The 20015-nt window shown below is 50.5% G+C and overlaps 6 protein-coding genes across 7 annotated transcripts; 3 read left to right on the top strand and 3 right to left on the bottom strand.

Moving 5' to 3' along the window:
- Positions 1–829: 829 nt before the first annotated feature.
- On the bottom strand, positions 830–4031 carry FOXG_06454 (uncharacterized protein; the record flags this gene model as incomplete). Of its 2 annotated transcripts, XM_018385128.1 has the most annotated exons (4): positions 3906–4031; positions 3657–3852; positions 2066–3576; positions 830–2006 (listed from the first exon to the last, which is right to left on the bottom strand). In XM_018385128.1, the coding sequence occupies exons 2-4, from the start codon at positions 3760–3762 to the stop codon at positions 942–944; spliced, it is 2682 nt and encodes an 893-aa protein (XP_018242332.1). In that variant the 5' UTR covers positions 3763–3852; positions 3906–4031. The 2 variants fall into 2 exon arrangements, with proteins under 2 accessions (XP_018242332.1, XP_018242333.1); XM_018385129.1 differs by having other exon boundaries at positions 942–2006; positions 2066–3852.
- Positions 4032–6276: 2245 nt separating this feature from the next.
- On the top strand, positions 6277–7207 carry FOXG_19255 (uncharacterized protein). Its single transcript, XM_018399451.1, has one exon. The coding sequence runs from the start codon at positions 6386–6388 to the stop codon at positions 6965–6967; it is 582 nt and encodes a 193-aa protein (XP_018242331.1). The 5' UTR covers positions 6277–6385; the 3' UTR covers positions 6968–7207.
- A 37-nt stretch (positions 7208–7244) lies between these two features.
- FOXG_19254 (uncharacterized protein) lies at positions 7245–7969 on the bottom strand. The gene has a single exon (XM_018399450.1). The coding sequence runs from the start codon at positions 7700–7702 to the stop codon at positions 7313–7315; it is 390 nt and encodes a 129-aa protein (XP_018242330.1). The 5' UTR covers positions 7703–7969; the 3' UTR covers positions 7245–7312.
- Positions 7970–9141: 1172 nt separating this feature from the next.
- On the top strand, positions 9142–10232 carry FOXG_06453 (uncharacterized protein; the record flags this gene model as incomplete). Its single annotated transcript, XM_018385127.1, has 3 exons — positions 9142–9390; positions 9436–9533; positions 9584–10232. The coding sequence occupies 3 exons, from the start codon at positions 9142–9144 to the stop codon at positions 10230–10232; spliced, it is 996 nt and encodes a 331-aa protein (XP_018242329.1).
- A 1631-nt stretch (positions 10233–11863) lies between these two features.
- Positions 11864–13161, bottom strand: FOXG_19253 (uncharacterized protein; the record flags this gene model as incomplete). The annotated part of the gene is made up of 3 exons (XM_018399449.1): positions 11864–11867; positions 11918–12646; positions 12701–13161. The coding sequence occupies 3 exons, from the start codon at positions 13159–13161 to the stop codon at positions 11864–11866; spliced, it is 1194 nt and encodes a 397-aa protein (XP_018242328.1).
- A 600-nt stretch (positions 13162–13761) lies between these two features.
- Positions 13762–20015, top strand: FOXG_06452 (uncharacterized protein; the record flags this gene model as incomplete). The annotated part of the gene is made up of 2 exons (XM_018385126.1): positions 13762–17575; positions 17620–20015. 2 exons carry the CDS (start codon positions 13762–13764, stop codon positions 20013–20015), a joined length of 6210 nt encoding a protein of 2069 aa, XP_018242327.1.

Here is a 20015-nt window from a genome sequence, read left to right as displayed (position 1 = left end):
GGGCAATGTTAAGGGCAACATTAGATTTGACAAGACAAACAAAACGATGATAGCGTTGGACGGTGAGTAGCCCTCAGTCCTCCTCATGGCTGAAATGATATTTGGGTCCTATGCATGCTACCAAAGCCAAGGTTCGTCGTCCCCCAACGACGTTTTGTCATAGTTACGCATTTGTCTCTAGGCTTGCCATGCACACTGTTTTAGGCTTGATACTACATACACCATTTCAATACCCGAGAAGGCTCATTTTCCAATCAAGTTGGGGCCGTCAGACCAAGCCATCTGAACTAACCAAATGTGGGTAATATGCTAGAGTTCCAGTGGATTCATTCAGCCAACAACAAACACCTCGTATCATACCGTATCACATGTAAATTTTCAGCTGCCGCACAAGGACAAAGGGAATGCTAACGGTGGTAAAGCCACCTACTGGAGCTTCAGCACACTCCAAGAACACCATCTGGCCTTGAATCTGCCTTTTGACCTGGTTCTTTTAGAGTTATTAAAGACTCGCAGGTGCCACCCTATTGCCGAAAGCGGTCAAGTCACCGCATACAAAGACATTGACAGCATGACTGACCCGACCGCCCAAAATATTGACTGGGATCTCAGGGTTGCACGAGAGGAGTCAAAATTGTTTACCTCAACATATGGAGCCGGGGCACAGGGCTGCTGAGCTAAGGCAGTCTATCTCCACATTAATTACAAAATGTTTGTCTGCGAAAGATTCGGCATTCGCGACACGAAATTAGACTTCCCCCTCGAAACGCGATTCCTGCAAACGCGTCAATAGACCACACACACTATCCAGCATATCATCGGCACAGTCTCAGGACCAGAAGTCAGAAAAGAATGTAACCAAGATTTAACGTTGTAGGCCCTATGAGGCGTATCCTCCCAAGCGGGGACAAAATCATTCATTCATTCATTCTACCTCGCAGCTAGGATAGGATAGGACCTTCCCCCGAGAACTGAAACAGTAAAACCCATCCAGAGCTACAGCCGAGGGCGATACTTGTTGCGATCGCTGATTTTACTGGACGATATTCAAACGGGAGCCAGAGCAGGTTTCGACCTCGATACGTGATCCATTTGCGGTCGGCGCTGATCCCGTAGCCTTGGCATTGGCATGGGTGAGGTTGTAGACTGGATGCAGGCGCAGTGGCAAACGAAGATGGGTGCGAGATCAGGTTGAGGTTAAACATGAGATTATCGGTAAGAAGATGTGTACCAGTTTTGTCGAAGCGGATAGTGTCGGCGACACTGCCTATAACGAGCGTCGCAAGGCATTGTACAGTCGTGGCATCCCATATCTTGGCGATCCTGTCGATTGACGCCGATGCAAGGCGCTGGCCATCCGGTGAGAAGACCACCGAGTTAACACAGCCGTGATGGCCTTCGAGCGTTGCCGTACACTCGCCAGTCGTGGCATCCCATATCTTGACAGTCCTGTCGCGTGATGCTGATGCGAGACGCTGGCCGTCGAGTGAGAACGCCACTGAGCAAACCTCATCATCATGGCCCCTGAGCGTCGCCATACAGTGGCCAGTCGTGGCATCCCATATCTTGACGGTCGTGTCGTGTGATGCCGATGCAAGACGCTGGCCATCCAGTGAGAAGACCACCGAGTGAACCCCACCTCCATGGCCTTCGAGCGTCGCCGTACAGTGTCCGGTCCCGATATCCCACATCTTAACGGTCCCCTCGCGTGACGCTGATGCAAGGCGCTGGCCATCCGGTGAGAAGACCACCCAGTTAACCCCACCGTCATGGCCTTCAAGCGTCTCTAGACATGCATCCCAATTCTCAGCTATGGTCGGTTTAGCTAGAATCCAGCTTGGCTCTTCCTCTTTGAACAATCTTCTCGTTACGCTACGCCGAGGGCTGAATGTAAGCGCGGACACATATGCCTGAAGGGGCGCATTCCTTATCGCCCGTCCATGTGCTAGGATAAATCGCCGTGCATCCCGTACGAAATCAAACAAGCGGGTTCCCTCTGACCCATTCTAGTAGAAATATAATCAGCATATTGGCTCTATATAACCACAAACATCAAACTACCTACCAGCAACGTCTCGAGCTTCGTCATCGCAACCACACCTTTTGGTATTCTTCCGAGAAGGCTGAGCGCTTCCAGCCAGTAGAGATACTTCTTACTAAGAAACTGATGGACTGTGCCATCGTCTTGTAGGTCGTCGATAGGCATCAAAGTTCTATCCGAGACGGCAGCGCTTAGGTGGTCAACCCAGTAGAAGCACGAGTATCGCGCCGAGGCCAACGGGTTGGGATCAGGCTGGCGGACATCATCTATAGAGATGCCGGGATGGTGTAGATCGTACATGTCGCGCCGCAGGGACCTGGACATCACCAGCAGCGACCTCGAGAAGATGGTATGGTGCTGGTCCGTGGTGCCAGAAGGTACGATCTGGTTGGATGCCTTGTCAAGCAGGTATTCCTTCGCCGATTGATGCACAAAGTAAATGACACCTTTTCGAAGAGTCAAGAAAGAGCCACAGGATCCGATGGTCTCTTTCAACTCATCCTGGTCGAATTCCTCGAGCGACTCAACAAGAGATATCAGCTCCTTCAAGGTGACGGGGCTGTATACGACCGACACAATAGCTAAGATCTGCTTGCACAGGCCCGCATCATCTGAGTTGATAATATGTTCCATCATTCGCTCATAAAGTTGATCAAGTCCTGCTGGGAATGACGTTAACTTCGTAAGCATATGCTGTCTTGGGACCCTAGGATCCGCAAGTTCTTTGCAGACTAAAGCTACCCAGAGAAAAGTGCCATTGGCATGAGACATCAAGTAGTGTTGGACAGCGTAGCGTATCTTGTCGTCGTAATTCTCTTCACATATCAATTGATCCACTTTGTGTCGGATGTACACGTCAACTGCTTCGCAAATGGTGCTCCCAATGTCCTCAAGACACAGCTTGGCTGTGTGTGTTGCATTTCTGAGCCTCGGCCCAATGTCTGGGCAGTGGTTGCGGCTGGATACAATCCACTTGATATGGGAAGGCGACTTGAAAATAAAGTCAAGAAGCTCTGAGTGCTTCGTTTTGCACTCGTCAAGGGCATCGATGATCAAGACCACATCCTCCAGAGCTGGATCGTTCAGCATGTCCATGAATATATCGGTCAGAGGCGCCCAGGCATTGATGCTCTCAAAACGTTTCTCCTCTTGGGTATCGTACTTCGTCCGTACGTAGGAAATGAGTGATGGTTGCTGGATGATGAGAAGGTAGATGAGGCCGCGCAGCACGCCCGTGGCACTGCTCAATTGAGCCTCTGTAGCCTGACAGAAGAAATAAGACAGTCGTTTCGCAGACTCTTTCTCTAGCTCATCTATGATGCCGCAGAGGAGCATTGTCTTGCCTTTGCCGGGGTCGCCTTTGATCCAGAGCAGCCGGCTTTGCGGGTCGTCACGAAATCGCTGAAAGCGGTCGTTCTTGAGAATCCAGCAGTAGGAGCCCTTGAGCAGGCCGCCCTTTGTCTCCAGGATTCGCTGCTTGTCGTCGCGGGGGTCAGTCACGTATAGATGCTTCAGACATCGCATGTTCTTGACGCCTGGGAACTTTGTCTTAGCAAACCATTCTAACAGCTGAGTACATCTAATAGAAGGGCCAACAAGTTAAGATGCCACTTGCCTTGGTCGGGCGGTCCGCCGAAGTCGATAATCTGATGGTCAACAGTCAAGGTGCTAGCGACAACCCCTGCGTTTCCGGACAAGGTTATATCCTTTTCATTCGCCATTATAAAGACGCGAAATAAAAGTATTATGGACGAGCCAAAGGCAACGGACTGGTACACAGGGTGGAAAGAGGCAATCGGCCGGGAAGACTCCTAGAGACTCGGATCAGAGGATGGGCGACTTTCAGACTGGCTCCAAGACCAACCAAAGGTGCAGTAAAAGCGCGTCAACCCTGAACAAAAATGAGAAACCTGGGCTCTTCAATCGAGGGGGGTGCCAAAACATCACGGACTGGTCTCGCTTTGACACAACCATACGGGACCAAGCGCTGGGAAGCTGTATATAAATAAACGTCAAAGCATGACCAACAGGCTACATGGCCGTAACAATTCCTGCACTATTAAGAGAAAGATATTCCGTTAGCCGGCTAGACACGCGAAGATGGAGCTAAAGGAAGATTGGAGGGGCAGCTGGTTATATTTCGTCATAATAAAGTGGCCTGTCAGCCACCATGACAACCCACCCACCGGGACATAGCTGCTGAGCAAGAACGCAGCATCCGAATACGAATTGAGCTGCATCGGGATGAGGGCGAGTATCCCTTTGAGCGGCACAGCCCTCCAACGAGGCCACGACAAGGGTATAGGGCCAATCAAAATGACTGAAACTAGTAATACTTCTCCGCACATACTAACTTATATGGTGATAGAAGTCCCAGCAGTTCTGATTGTTACAAATCACTACCTCGCACACTTTGTAGCCGTATCGGGTGTGCTTCCGTTACTTGCTTTGTGCATTTCCCGTTATCGGCTGCAGATAGCTTCCTTTGGCATTCCTCTTCTTACAAGGTTGACGCTGCCCCTGCTTGAGGCCTTTGCAAGTTAGGCAAGCCGATTTGATGCCCCTGTGGAAATGATTGACATCTCTTTGTATGTGTTTTTGCCGTGTTTTCAGATCGTCAATGTCCTCTTCCTTCCCTGTACGATTTCTCTTCCTTGCCTGACCTTCCTGTTCATATGTGATACAAATCGCATCGTAGATGCATTTCTTGTAGTCTTTGAGAGTTATATAGGGCTTCCAGTTAGGGCACGGCGTTGTAAGCTGTAAAATGAAGCTATTCACAAGGGCTACTTCAAGAAGGAAACCCCAAAGAAGCGCCTGCCAAGGGCCACGCCGAAAATACTGCTTATAGCTGATATATGCCCTTAACTAGTCGCCTCGGTCAACGTGATTCATCTGACAGTTATAAATAGCGGCAACCATTGGTATTGGGATGATTTTGAAGGCATCACCACCAAAGATTTGCTATATAGCTTGTAATTACATGCACTTATTAGCTGGCTTTCTTTCCTTTTCTGTACATTCCTTATTAGCACCGGTATGGATAGTTAAAAGGAAGAGCATAAGCCTATTATCTCTCTATAAATTACGAGACCTAGGAAACCGGGAACAAGATAAGTTATAAGACAAACATAAATAAATACATCTAAGGCACGTACAAGGCCGTCCACTGTAGGAATATCTCTTATCTCGTTATACTGAAGGGTAGAAATAGGCATAAAAATCTGGAAGAATTCAAGTCGTTCCTGGGGCAGAGGGTTGATGTGAAAATCACGATATTCTATGTTAAGGCACGAAGTTGTGGCCGGCTTCTTCCGCCGGGGAAACTGGCACTCCGATGGGATCTTCAGCCCCTCGCTGAGAGTGTGTGGAAGCTATAGTTATCGAAGTAATAGCTATCTTGTGTTTGATGGAATTACTTGGGAAGTCATAGTTTTAATAAATAATGATTTGTATGTGATTTGCTAGTAAATGCTTCCTTGAACGAACCTCTCGTACCCCGCTTGTACTAGCTGTATTATCTATGGGATGTGGGGCGAGTGACTTGTTGGCGCCTTGTATCATTTACAAATATATCGAAAGATTTCTTTCGAGTTCAACAGCTCCGCAATTGTGCCTTTATGGATTTTTATGTCGGTCTCTTAGCCTGTCTCTGTCATAAGACCAAACGCCTGACGAGATTAATCTGTATCAGAATGTCTGAGATTTTGGTTGTGGTTTTCAATTGCGATGGTGCTCATAAACCCAAGCCAAAACTCAGTGATTTGTGGCTACACTTCGGATTTACCGAGGTAAATGATGCTATTGAACACCGTGCGATGAGCTGATACGAGGCGAGTGATTGCTATTGGGAGGAGCGAAGCACAATCTGATGTTATAATTATTCCGTCTTACCGCATTAAGAAAGTTCATAATCATTCACAAAAACACGAATCATATTCTCTCCCAGCATACTATCGATGATTTGCATGCGATGATGAGGAATAATAATGGATAATTAGGCTTTTATATTCATTATGACGTGGTTGTGATTCACCTGATCATATGATCGTGGCTGATGCATGATGCACTTGGAGCGGATATAAGCTTTCAAAACAACAGTATCACCTTTCTCGTGGTAGTTAGAGTCATATTAAGCTTCCTGTGATGATGAGCATCACACCCCCAATTTTATATCTCTCTATTAACGCGATCGGTTCATTTTTGATCGAGCTTTATTTCCATGTCATCATCGATCCAGGGGAAAGGAATGCTGTGGCCTGCATCTCTATTCCGTTCAGATCTCTCAGCCTTCTCCGGTCTCTCGGTATATCCATATCTTTAACCTCCCACGTTCCAGAGAAAATGCATACCAAAGTGATTGCACAGGACGAAGAGGACCAGTATTACCGCTCCATTTTGCGGGAAGGGATCAAAACCGGCGTTTCTGGCCTCGCATTCGGCATTGCATTGGCAACAGGTCTACATCGTTTCTATTCCCCGTTCAGACAATTACCCCTCTACGTCAAGAGCACCACTTGCATCTACCCCGGAATGCTCACTATCAGCATTGGCGCAAACCGAGCATCTCATGCCTTTCAATCATACCTGCACCCTGAACTGAGGAGATACGAAGACGAGGCCGAACAGCAGGTCAAAAGAATTTATGCTGAAGAGTCTCCGGGACAGCGAGCAAAAGATTGGCTGTATGATCATCGATTTCAAGTTCTTGGAGGAACATGGGCTATCACGATGGCGGTCGCTCTCACGAATATGAGACGGGACCATTCAACCAGGGGCGCCAGGAAACTTGTCCAGGCTCGAGTTGTTGCACAGGCGTCGACGCTGGCTGCTCTTTTACTAACAGCGGTCCTCGAAGCTAAAGATAGGAAAGAAGGCAGAGGGAAATACCAGAAGGTGATCGTAGTCAACCGTCGCAAAGAGTAACACAGTCAGGTCTCGAAGACATATCGAGTCGCCCCTCGCGCGCTGGAACAAACCCATGGAACTGGGAGGCTAGTCTTGACTGCCAGGCATCTGGTTTTATCGCGGTGGCTGGAAAATGCCAGATACTAAAGAGCCCTTTATATTCACGGCAGACGTGGGCCAGCAACTTGTAGTTATGCATCAACAGTATCAGTCTCAATTCATTGTGTACAAATGAGGGAAACCATCAGGGCTTGGGTAAGCGAATATTCAACAAGTATATTACATGGTCCTGAAAAAAAAAATGAAAAAAAAAAAAAAAAAAACTTCTCTTTTCCCAACTTTCGCATAGTCAACTCCGTCTCGTCAATGATGGCTACCGCAATGATGGCATACGCGGCGTGGCCAATTCGCCCCACAACCCCATCCACATCCCGGTGCAGGATACGGGGCCCTACAAGCTGGCCAACCATGGTATCCCTGCCCGCAGCCAGGGCAGTGACTCACAAGCCAGGGGCACCCAAGGGGCGGTAGCCCTATGCCGATGGGAGCAGCCGATGAGGGAGCGCCGACCCTTGCAGTCGGAACGTTGTCTCCCGGAGCCGAAAGAGGGTTCTGCCACCACCAGCACGGGGCAGGCGACCACCGTTGCCACGGATCGAGACGGACTTCATTCTGTGCCGTGTCACCCGGGAGTTCTTTCTGCTGGGAAGTCGTGTCTTCGCTTTTCTGAATATTCGGCTCGGTGTTCGGCATTCTTCAGGGTGCAGTTCTCTAGCTGGATATGTGCTTCCGTCTTGCGGCGATTTGAAGTTATGGGCGGGCAAGGTACGCGAGAGCTTGACGTTTGTCTTTTATATCTGGGCTCGGCATTCTCCACCTGGGGCGGGACGTTGGGCTGGTTTATGTGGATGGCTGTGTGGAAAAAGACGCCTGACCCCATGTATCGTTCCGTCGCAACAGAGACGAAGCCGCTAAATTAGCTAAAGTCAATAATGATCTGATGCTGCAGTGGAAAGATGGAAGACCGCCCTGCGAAACACCTAACTAATCACATTCTAATTGCGTATATCTCGGGTCTTTCCGGATTGTGCAGTGTTATTGGCTGCCTCTACCCCGCACTGAAGTCTAGCCTCGACCAATCACATAAGTGATTTAATAGCTACACTCGCACTAACATCTTAGACGCCTGTCTCAATCGTGATTGACCAAGTCAGTTGCGAAAAATGACTCGCATACGACATTGTGACTAGATTCACAAAGCCTCAAACTAAGAAGTACAGTCACAAAGCTTGGAGACGAACACTGCTTACGTCTTTGCTTAGCTGCTTGTCACAACATAGCATTCCGGTCAGTACGAACACGAGATACGGTCGAATCAGGTCCATCAACCCATTGCATTGATGAAGGGGAAAAAAGCTTTATGCACGGCATGTGCTCCACTTCGATGCTAGGTAAGCTGTGGAAACTACAACATCTTCCCACTCATGACTTAAGAAAAATGTAATCGAGTTGTGTAGAGATGGTGTTAATAGATATGTACTGGCAGCTTGTGCCACATCGTATACGGATAATTTTTCCATTAATTGGTGTGTGTGTTGTTCATGTGTGTATCCGCCCACTCCCCTCCGTCTACCTCCATCTCTGCATCCAAGTGGGTTCATACAGTGGTGTGAGATAAGTTTGATGATCTTTGAAGGTACCGAAAGAGTCCGGTCTAGCCGTGTGTATAACGTTCATGACTTGTTAGTTAAGCCACTAGTCACACGAGATCCAACCTTGGTTTCGACGGGCTATTATTATTAAGCTCCTCAAACCCTTCTTTTCCCCCCCTCTTTTTTTATGTTACGAACCCTGATTCTCTGATGTGTCTCATTGAATGTGTATATATTCGAGGTTGAGTTGCTTCCCCGCTCCAAGTCCCATATACATCTTTATGCTGGGTCCCACTGGTGTATCACTGCTATAGCGATCGCACGCCCCATTATGTAAAATACACAACGTGACATTCTTCCATTTCAGTTCTCAATATTCTCTTACATATCCACCCATCCGTCCATCCATCCACTCCTGTCCCAGATGATGGGTTCTCTCCCTAGCTTACATACAACCCATCACCCAATCCATTCACAGCCCTTCGCCTGGATGATATGTCGCCTCAGCCTGTTTCGCATATAATAGGCACAAAAGCTACAATGGGGACAGGTAGCCCGACTTCCCCTCTTGTCGAGGACCATAAATCAACCCTCTCGCGAAAGAGTATATCATCAAGTACCAAGTCGGTCAAGCCTATGCAGCGCCCCTCCAAGCGAGCCAGCTCAAGCGCTGCCACAATTCACCGCCACGACCATATCCCACATAAAACTGGCATGGACGGTCGGAATAAGCGTGTGTGGAAGGCTTGTGAACGATGTCGAATGAAGAAGACTAAGGCATGTTTTCTGGTACTTACCTTCTCAACCCCCTACCTTTATTAACACGGAGTTAAGTGTGACGGTGAGTTCCCATGCAGGCGATGCAAGGACGACAGCCTAGTTTGCACCGCTGGTGTACGAAAGAAGACGAAAAACAAGCAGGTGCCTAGCAGGTACGTATGCAAAAGTTCATAGTGTTCCCCATTTTACTTATATGCTACAGTTACGCCGAGGTTCTCGAGAACACACAATACGCTCTCATTACTACCGTCCATGAGCTTTACTCCATGGTCCGAAATAACCAATCCTGGGACTTGGGTGAGCCCGAACTCGATGACCGCGGCCAACCCGTGATCCACAACATCGTCCAGAAGCTCGGCTGCATCCGCCTGAACAAAGATGTCGACCTTCCCGTGCACTCAGTATTCCCTAAGGATGAAGCCCGAACAGCTAAGCTAGTGCGAGAGCACAACGATCGACGAAAGAAATACAAACCTCAAACGGAGATTATCAAGGACGCGAATTCTTCCGCGTGCAACCGAACCGAGGGAGCGTCATCATCGGAGCTCAATCACTCCGACATTGAGCACGATTACCGAAAGGCCGGCGTTTGTAACACTGATGCCTTGACCCTCTTACCACAGGGCTTCACAAGCAGCGTCGATTGCGATTTTGCTCCTCAACCACCCGTGATTGGCGCTTCGACTCTATTCCCCTCGCGAGCCCCCGCGATGAGCAACTTCCCCGCTTGGTCTATCGCCCAGCCCCAGCATAGCGACCTCACCATACAATTCTTACAACGACGAAACGACATGATGACGAACATGGATCTGTTGAATCAGGGTCATGGGAATCAGAATTCGGCACCATGAAGCCTCAAGCCCTCTCATGTCCCAATTCAGAAGTGATGCTAGGCGTGGGTGAGCCCATGATATATTCTGGCTACGGCGACGAATCTATGCGGTCATGAACCCTAACGACTCTCGACTCTGTAGTATTATCCGTTGGCTCATGCGGGGCAAGCCCGGGGAGCCAACTAAGCTAGCTTAGTCGGCCCCTAACGTGTGCGACATCCACGGGGCCCGAATTTTGGTGATTTGTGGTATTTTTGATCTTCAGGCCCTTGTGAGATGTCTACGCACGTGGATCCAAGACAGAATTAGTAAGTTGAGGCTTCTCGTAATGACGGTTTGACTATTAACTATCTGTGAGCTAGGGAGGTGACCAGGCTGGTGAATCTATCTACCAATGTAGATGAAATGTAGATGTAGATAGTTGTAAATCTATATCTATCCATCTACCGAATGACATGCGGGTCATCTAGCGATCTGCCGGGAGGTCCGGTACTTAGACGACGTGTTGATAGATGCCAAGGCCGCTGGTAAGATTAGGGGAGGTAGTTGTACTTTCCGGTATTAATGGCATCCTCCTGTACAGAAGTATCGGTACTCCCACAATCCCTTCCCCAACCGTCCCCTTACTACCATTCCCCGCCACTTAAAGCATAGCACAAAAAATCACCGCTCCATACAAATCCTACCATTTTATTTGCACCGTATTTTAGCATAATGAAGCCATTCGCGAAAGAAAAAACTGTATTGTATTACAGGAGGGACCGGTCCGGCAAGCGGCCCGCCAAAGGAAGCCTGGAGGAACTGTGCTAGCGTGATGAAGCTGGTGAAGAAGGGCTGCTTGTAGGTATTATCAGTAAGATGGTGGATTTTGTTGAATAGGTGCTGGGGCCTCACGTGCAAGCAGGGATACTTTAAGATTACAGCCGAAATGGTAAAACCTCTAAGGGGCAGATTTCAACAAAACACAACATGAATACACACCAATTCACATCAATGAACCGAATACACGTAATGTCCAACAGATTTAAGGTGTTACGATGACCTGGGTCGAGACCAGGCGGTCACCCGTGGCAGAACCCTGGGCCCCATTTTTAACGGGAACTGTCAAAGCTGTTGCGCGCGACTTCAGCGGATCGGAGCACCACTCCAACGGATCACCAGTGATTCATGGGAATCATCAGCGATTCCTATGGCACCCCCTCCAATCCAGTCGAGAACCATAGATATATATACACTCATTTTCACTCTTCAGTAGTAAGTCCAGTGTAACGCACTTAGTATATAAGACATTCATTTAGCACTTTCCTAGATAGATAGTGTGACAGCTATCAATGTACAATTTTACTATTACTACATCATGACTTATAATGCTTAATATAACGTCATAACCCATTAGATTATACACTCCTAAGTCTGGGACCTACTGTAGATATAGGTTAGACCCGACCATCACAGAAAGGTTATGTTTTTAGTCAATACCGGCAATCTAGCCATATAACTGTGCCCTCCTTTTTCTTGCTGTGGTTCTCTTGCTTCGTATTGGCTCAGGAGTGCTTCGTTGCTTCCTCTTACGTGTGGGAGTAGGGGAAGTAGGATCGAGTTGGTCATCCAACATTTGCTTTGTGTCTGAACCATCTTCCGTACAATCGCTATCTGAATCGCCAGTTAGCTCAAGGAAGAGGTTTAGAAGGGACAAGCCATACCCGAACTCTGGAATTGGAAGCACTGGATTAACGTCAATTGTGGTTGGAGTCAGTGGTGTATGCTTTTCTCTAGGGCAGGCTGGTGGTTTGGTCGCCTCGCAATCTGACTGCTTTGATGGCAGTGTCGGGGAAGCAGCTTTCCTTTGCGGAGACTGCTTTTGACCGCGGATTGGAGACGAGAATGGGTTTCTGCTTGCAACGCCCCCAGGGCCAGCTGGTCGTGGTGGCGTAGGCGACTCATTGACAGGATTCGACGATGTGGGCATGTATGTATTATGTGTAGACAGGGTACTCTGTCGAACGAATTCCCAATCGTCGGGGAGAATTACTAAGATCCGGACGGTGGAATCGACGACTTGAGGGCCTTGGATAAGGTCGCGGTTAAGGACCCCCAAGACGCGACCGCTGCATACAATCCACGACCCTTTAGGAAAGGGGTTCACAGCTTGTCGCATCCACCCGAGTAGAGAATGCCATGGTTGTTGCTCTACGGGGAAGAGGAGGAGGACGTGGCATACGTGTACGCCTTTGTGAGGAGGGCGGTCGTTTTCTGGCACTAAGTAAGAACCTAGCTTTATGAACACCGAAGTCTTGCTCAGTGGCTCTGGCCAGACATCCTCCTTGATATGGAAGGTATCTAGATCGACAGGGCCGGCAAGGGATATATGTGCTGAAGAGTTTGGCCAGGGGGCACTTTCATCGCTACCATCGAGGAGTCGAGGGACAATACTGTGGGGTTGTAAGCATCGATAACTGGTATGAATACGACGTGAGAGGACGTACGGAGTCAAGCCGCCATCACGCGGTAGTGCCAGCGCAACCTGCACAGATTCAGTTTCTTCTGTCTCCCATCCATCCAAACTTACGCCATGGAAGGTAAGTTTGTTTGGAAAAATTCGGGCGACTATAGTGAACCATTTCCCCTCCCAGTCCTCCTCCAAGGTCGCTGTTCTTGCTCCGGCGTTAAACATGGAGAGTAGCAAAGGAAGTCCTGAGATCTCGCCATCTTCAGGACTGAGGAGGCACGGATAGAGGTCGAGAATGAATGCAGGCTGAATAAAAGGCAGGAAGGTCCCAGCCTTGAAGTTCCCTGCATTCGTATAGCGTGAGCCAGCTGGGAGGATTTCGCACTGGGCTAGGTCGGAATGGTAGGTGATGATGAGATCCGCACCGATCGCTCCCTGCCCACGCTTATTTGGCAATGGAGGTATCGGGCAAATGACAGAGGCCGAGGAAGTCGTCATATTAGTGGCAATAGAATTATATGCAGTATCATAAGTGAAATAAGTTTAGGAGAGATAAGGGCAAAGGAGATGAGGGTGTTAAGTCCCCCTCTTTGAAAAATGGTGGCTTGCTATGTAGATATATACTGATTTTAGTAATGCTCTGACCCTGACGTCAATGTAGCATACTGCTACACTAAGCTAGGTTCTGAAGTATAGCCCGTACGGTATATTGCCACAAAGTATCAGTTGACAGACTTAGTAGTGTGTTGCACCTGAAAGCTAGGATATCCTGGGTTGTAAAGAGGGGTTAATGAGGGGGTAATAATCTGAGGCATCGGCAGAAGTGATAAAGTTTGAGGGAGATCTCGGCAGAAACAACAGATAGCTGTAAATGTGATAACAGTGATTGGAGCTTGTAACCCTACGTAAGATGGGTTTGGAAAGGGGATCCATGCTATGGGTCTGTCGCTCTGCTCTTCTAGGCCTCCTCGCATGCTTCTCCTATCCAGAGAAAGAGTCAGTTTTAAGAAACCTATAGAGTCACCAACAAAGGGCTTACCAACGTCATATATCGCTATACGGCAATATTTGAATAGGAACCTCGATAAGTACTTCAGCATGGCTGAATCACATGATTATTCTTCTTTCCTACCCACTCCACCACAGACACAACTGCCTAGTCAGCAGCAGCAGACGAGAACAGGACCTCAAAGTGACGAGAGTCGGGCCATACGGGAAGCAGCGCGGCAGCGGCTGCAAGAGCAAAGGCGACGCGAGCGGGAGGCGATAAGATATCAGCAGCAGACAGTGAGGTGGGTGCAGGAGGAAGAGCGCCGCCGCCAACGAGTGGAGAAACGAGCGGAGATAATTCGGCAGCGGGAAGAAGAACGCCGCCGCCAACAAGAGGAGAGGATACGACAGCAGGAACTAGAAAGAGAACGCCACCCACAAGCTGAAGAGAGAAGACAGTGGCTGGAGAGACACCGTCGGCGTCAAGAGGAGGAGGCTCGACGTCGAGAGGAGCTGGCGTCGCGCACGAGAAAGCGCCGTCGACGAGCTAGGGAGGCGAGACAGGAGCTGGATTTACCAAACCCGGAGTATGAATCCTTCTTGGGGCACCCGAGGTCTCTTAAGCGCGCGAAGACTGATAATAACCAAAGACGTCGTCAGCCACGGCAAGATGGACCTTCGGGTACCATACCGGCCCAACAGGCAGCTCCTCCTGACCTGATGTCCATGGAGATGATTATGCGGCACAAAGAAGCGCTACGCAGGCTGATGCAACCAGTAGAGCAATCCTTCCAAGAGAAGCAAGCGGCCTCGAATCGCCGTGACTGGTGCAACCCTGTGCCTGCAAATCGTAAGATCGACACAGTCCAGTCCTTTCTGAAAGCCTTCCACGATGAAGGCAGCATGGAGATAGCAGTATGCTCGGTTTGCTATCTACAGAAGAAGCCACGGGACCTAGATCATGTCGACTGGGAAAGGGCGTTGCCTGACGAGATTCGTTCAGCGATGACCAACTTACTGGCGTGTAAGAGATGCTTCCCGGAGGGAGATGGCGAGACTGTAGTGCCGATATGCTTTTCCTGTCGAGCGGCTTTCGACCGAGGCAGAGTCCCGGAGGCATGCATGGGGAGCACGATGCTCATCGGCTGCGAGCATCGGTATCCAAAGGAGCTGAAAGACCTTACCCCTCTCGAGGAGAAGCTGATCTCTTTCAATGTGGCATATGGGTTCATCACTAAGTTTAACATCCAACGTGGCCAGCTAACCGGCCCGACATATCGGAAGCACGTCGCGGGTCACATCACGGTGTTCCCCAACGACGTGGAGTCTTTGGCTGCCACAATCCTGCCGCACCCACTTGTGTCGACACTGGAGCAGGTGCATGTGATTTGGACCGGCTTAGAGCGGCCCACGCCTCGAGATGTGAGTAAACTGCTCAGCGTTCGACCTGGTGCCATCCGCACAACGTTACAGTGGCTGCGAGCAAACAACCCTCTTTACGTCGACATTGTGATCAATGAAGAGGAGATGGAAAGTTGGGATTTTGAAGGCGGCAGCGATGTGCCAACACAGGCCTACCAACGCATGGTGAGGGAAGAAGAGACTGCAGAAGAGCTTATACGGACAGCACAGATCGTGCCTCCAACTGATCGAGGGCAGGACACTCCTGGTCAATCGTCATCGGTCGAGGACATTGCGATAGAGCTGGCAGAAAAGTCTAAGTGTAACCCTGGACAATCTGAGCCTGCGCCGCATGGCGTACAGCAACCCCCTAGCTTGGAGGAGGCGACGGCCGAGGAAACGTCAGAGCGGGCGTTTGAGCTGCGCTCCTCGGCGATGTTCCCGATCGACGAGCAGGCTGCCTTCGCAGAGCAGGACAAGCTAGATTTCATCAGTATAGCCCTGCAGGCAGAGCGCCAATTCGACGATAGGTACGAAGGTGTTGCAGGCGAGGCCCCGTCGATGCAGGTTCATGGCTCCTCAGGTCGTCCGTTCATCCGGGTATCACATGGTCGCGAGTTCGCGGACGGCTTTTCTCCAGACTATTTCCCAAAAACCTTCCCTACCTGCTTCCCTTATGGCCACGGCGGACCACGAGCGGCGGACCGGAACGAGGTGGGAGATCCAGCAAATCCCCTGATACGAGATATGACCCTGGAGTCTTGGGCCAAAGTCGTTCTGCAGCGGCACGGCGGGCATTGCGCCCAACACCCTGCCTTCTCCTTCCTTGTATTCAATATGATGGTCAGGTCTCGGAACCGGTGGATTGCCCAGGGCCGCCTGAAGCGGTCGGCGTTTCGGCGTGTCGAGGGAATACACCAGAGGCTGACGCCCGAGCGCTTGCGCGAAGCACAAAAGGAGATGTTTGAGATGGGAAAGACCACAGACAGGGACGTTATCGCACTTATGAAGGAACTCTCGCTCTACGGTAGCCGGCATCCTTTATCAAATGAGAGCCGCCTATCAATGCGGAAGAAGATATGGTCGATGATAGTGGCATTTAGCCTCACAGCCATCTGGTTTACCCTAAATCCCAATGATATCAACAACCCGGTGAAGCTGAAGCTCGCGGCGCATAGGGGACGGGATGATGAGGCCGCTAGAGCGTTGCTTCGTGCTCTAAGCACATCGCTGCAGGTGACAACCCTCTCGGTCCACGACCCTCTCAGCTCAACGCTCTTCTTCTTCCGCGAGATCTCTCTTTTTTTCGAGCATTACGTTCGCGTCGGGCGACCGTCTGTTTATGGGAACGTGAGCCATTATTATGCAACCGTAGAGACCAACGACCGCGGGGCTCTTCACCTACACGGCCTCCTATGGTTACATGGCAACCTGGCCCTATCGGATCTCGTCCGCCACATGGCCGATCCTGATGAGGGAGAATACCGGTCGAAGGTCAAGAGCTTCGTAGACGATATATTTACTGCGACCCTGAACGAGGCCTTGGCGAAGGAGGTGGTAGAGTGCGGCAAGAAGACTACTGTAGTCGAGCCTGAGCTGATACACGACGCGGAGTGGTTATCGAGGGCGTTTAAGCGTGAGGCCAACTTTATTGCATCTCGCTGCCAGGTCCACCACCATACTGCTACGTGTGTCAAGTACTCTATTAAGGAAGTTTTGAAGGCGGGCCTGGCAAAGTGTAGAACGCAGCTATGCCGTTTCCGGGCTCCTTGGAGACTTGTGCTGGAGACCGGCTTTACAGACGACGGCCTGCTCGAAGTGAAGAGAGATCATCATATGGTCAATCAGTATAACCAGAGCATGGCCATAGGGCTACGGCACAACCATGATGTATCAATGATTCTTACGCGAAAAAAAGGGCTGGCACTCATACACTACATCTGCAACTATACTACGAAGCTTAACGCTCCTATGTGGAAGCGGCTCGCCCTTGCCGCAGAGTTATTGGACCTGGCCCGGCAACAGCAAGGGGGACCAGGCAATCAAGGCACGACGTTGGCATCGACGTCGACGTCGACGATAGGAGATGAAACTAAATCGTTTTTACTACGCATCGCAAACCGGATTTTCACGAGCAGAGAGCTCTCACAGCCTGAGGTGCTTGGCTATCTGCTGGGCTTCGGGACCGACTTCACAAATGTTCCTGCTTGGACCTGGGTGCATATCAATTCCTTGTACTGGGCCTGTGCCAAACAGTGGCCGGGTTTAAAGGAAGCACTGTTGGCACTTGGTCGAGACCCGCAACCAGACAACATCTATTTTCAAACAGACGGCTTTAAGTTGCCCTATTTGGAAGCTTACAAACACCGGGGCCCAATTCTCCAAGAACTTTGCTTCTACGACTATATGTCCTTTGTGGTCTTGAAGAAGGAACGCTACCACTGGAGAGGTACGACACCCATTCCTTTTCCACCAACAGCAACAGTCTGTAAAGGCTGGGTCCAATGCCTTCGAACTCCAGGTAAAATGGCGGTGCCTGTGTTTGATGGTCGTCTTACGGACGAGTTCGACGAAGGTTCCAGGAACAGCTAAGCGACCGAGTTCGCTCCTACGTCCATAACATCACTCTATTGCGCGTTTCTGTAGAAGACGCTCGGGCCGACCGTAAGATTCAAGGTCTAGACCAGGACTTTGAAGAGATCGTGGATGCGCATGCCTTTGGCGATCAAAGGGAGGAGGAGGATGGCACCAGGGCAGATGAAGAGAACACTGATTCACAAGAGTATTACAACGCCTTTCTGGGCGTCCTAACCGCAGCCCGGAGGAGCGAGATTAAGGATATGCCCGTAAGTTCGGTGCTGAGATGCTTATATGAAGAGGCGAGGGCAATCGATATGGGAGAGGACGACAACACTGCCGCCCAGCGGGGCCGACAGTTCTACACGATGCTGCAAGACATTCAAGATGCGCCTTTCCGGGGCACGGGCCTCCTCAGCAGGGAGGAAATTGATGCGATATTGAAGTTACAGAAGAAAGAAGACACCAGCGTCACGGCAAATATCCAGGGTAGGGAGAGTAATGCGTCCTCCGCGCACGCTGATGGGCCCCATAGAAGGCCAGATGTCCCACGGCGGCCCGCTCAGACGGAAGAAACACTGGCGAACGGAGTTGGTCCGGCGGGCCAGATGCGTCTCGAAGTCGGCCCTTATATGTCACATGTCGACGTCGCTGTAAGTCTGGCGAGGGGGTGGACCTTGAACAAGCTCCAGTCGATGGCGGTGTTGCTACCGGCAGTCTTCCTCGACGAGCGCGGCACTCAGCTCCAGGAAGAGGAGGGCAAGCAGCACCTCCAATACGTCGGCGGTGAAGGAGGCACGGGAAAGTCTCGCGTTATACACGCTATCAAGGACATGTTTCGGCTGAAAGACGGCCTTCACACGCTGCTCGTGACAGGCGCCAGCGGAAACGCAGCTGCACTCATTGGCGGAGTGACCCTCCATTCGGCGTGCAACATTGGATTTGAAGACAAGACAGAGATTACGAGGAATATATCGGAAGAAGAAAAGCTACGTTGGAAGAGTAAGACCATGTTGATCGTCGACGAGATCAGCCAGGTAGGCGGCCTCACGCTAGCATCTGTAGACAGCCGCTTGAGGCTGTATAGAGATGACGCGCATCGCCCTTTTGGTGGGATCCCAATCGTCATCTTCTTTGGCGACTTCTTCCAGTTTGACCCGGTCAGACAGACCAGCCTCCTCCTATCAGAGCCCAGAGAGCACAGCAAACAGAGACCGGAGAGCTTGGCAAAGCATGTAGCAGCACATAAACTGTTCCTCCAGTTTACAACGGTCGTCATGCTTCGCGAACAGGTCCGCACTGCTGGTTGTGCAAGATTGCGTGGCTTCCTCCGGCGCCTGCGTAATGGACAGCAGACCGAGCTGGACTTCCAACGGCTATATCGTCGCCTCTATAACCAAGCGTCTCAGCCCTCTTTCGCCGATGGACTGAGGGCGGTTACACCTCTGAACCAAGATAGGTGGGACCTGAACATGGCAGCCATCGTGCAGTGGGCTCGCGCCCAGAGCAAGCATATCTCGATCTTCGTGGCAAAGCACGACACTAAAGCAGGAAAGCGGTTGCGTGTAGAAGAGCTATGCGACGTGCTCCGCTATGGAGACGACTCACAGCTCCCAACCCCTGGGTTGTTCTTCTATGCGCAAGGAATGCCGGTAGTAGTGACCCGGAACCAGCTTACTGGGCTGAAGCTGGTCAATGGGGCGCCCTTCAAGGCAGTTGACATCTTTCCCGACCTCGCCTGCGGCACCATTGCCCTCGCCAGCGATGTGACGCTCCACCTGGGCCCCCCCGCAGCTGTTCTCCTCCAGTCGGACGATATCGCGGACCTTGCGGTACCCGGACTCCCGAAAGGTACGCTCCTCATCAAGAGCAAGACAGTAGTTATCCCCGATTCTATGCGGGGGAAGAATTCCAGGTCAAGGAGCAAGCCAGGCTTTCAGTTGGTCACTCATAGAACAGGACCCCTATGTACCCCCGCCTTCGCTATGACAGACCAGAAAAGCCAGGGTAAGCAGTTCTCAGAGGTCCTTCTTAATCTCAAAGGCGTTTATGGTAGCAGCTCAGAGACAAGACCTAGTTTTATGAGCCTATACGTGCAGCTCTCGAGGGCGGAGAGGTGGGAGGGGCTGTATCTCTTCCGGAGACCAGCGCGAGGCGATTTTATCGAACCGAAGAACGTATTGGGCAGACAAATGAGGGACGGCGTTTACAAGCTGGAGAGGCTGGGGGGCGAGACAAGACTGCGCTTCGAGCATGACTATAGACATGAGAGCTGGTTTCGGGATTGGGATGCTATAGCAGAGTCTACTTCAGTAACCGAAGTCGACGAGGAAGACGATACTTCTCTCTGGTGTGAATCTGAGGATGATGAGTCCGAGTCGTAG

Source organism: Fusarium oxysporum, chromosome 3 (genome assembly GCF_000149955.1).
Source record: "Fusarium oxysporum f. sp. lycopersici 4287 chromosome 3, whole genome shotgun sequence".
NCBI classification, from domain to species: Eukaryota; Fungi; Ascomycota; class Sordariomycetes; order Hypocreales; family Nectriaceae; genus Fusarium; species Fusarium oxysporum.
Note: the sequence above shows the minus strand (reverse complement) of the source record. Positions and strands in the feature narration are given on the sequence as shown.

Coding starts and splice junctions, on each gene's coding strand:
- FOXG_19255 (XM_018399451.1), top strand. CDS start 6,386: ATGCATACCAAAGTGATTGCACAGGACGAAGAGGACCAGTATTACCGC.
- FOXG_19254 (XM_018399450.1), bottom strand. CDS start 7,702: ATGCCGAACACCGAGCCGAATATTCAGAAAAGCGAAGACACGACTTCC.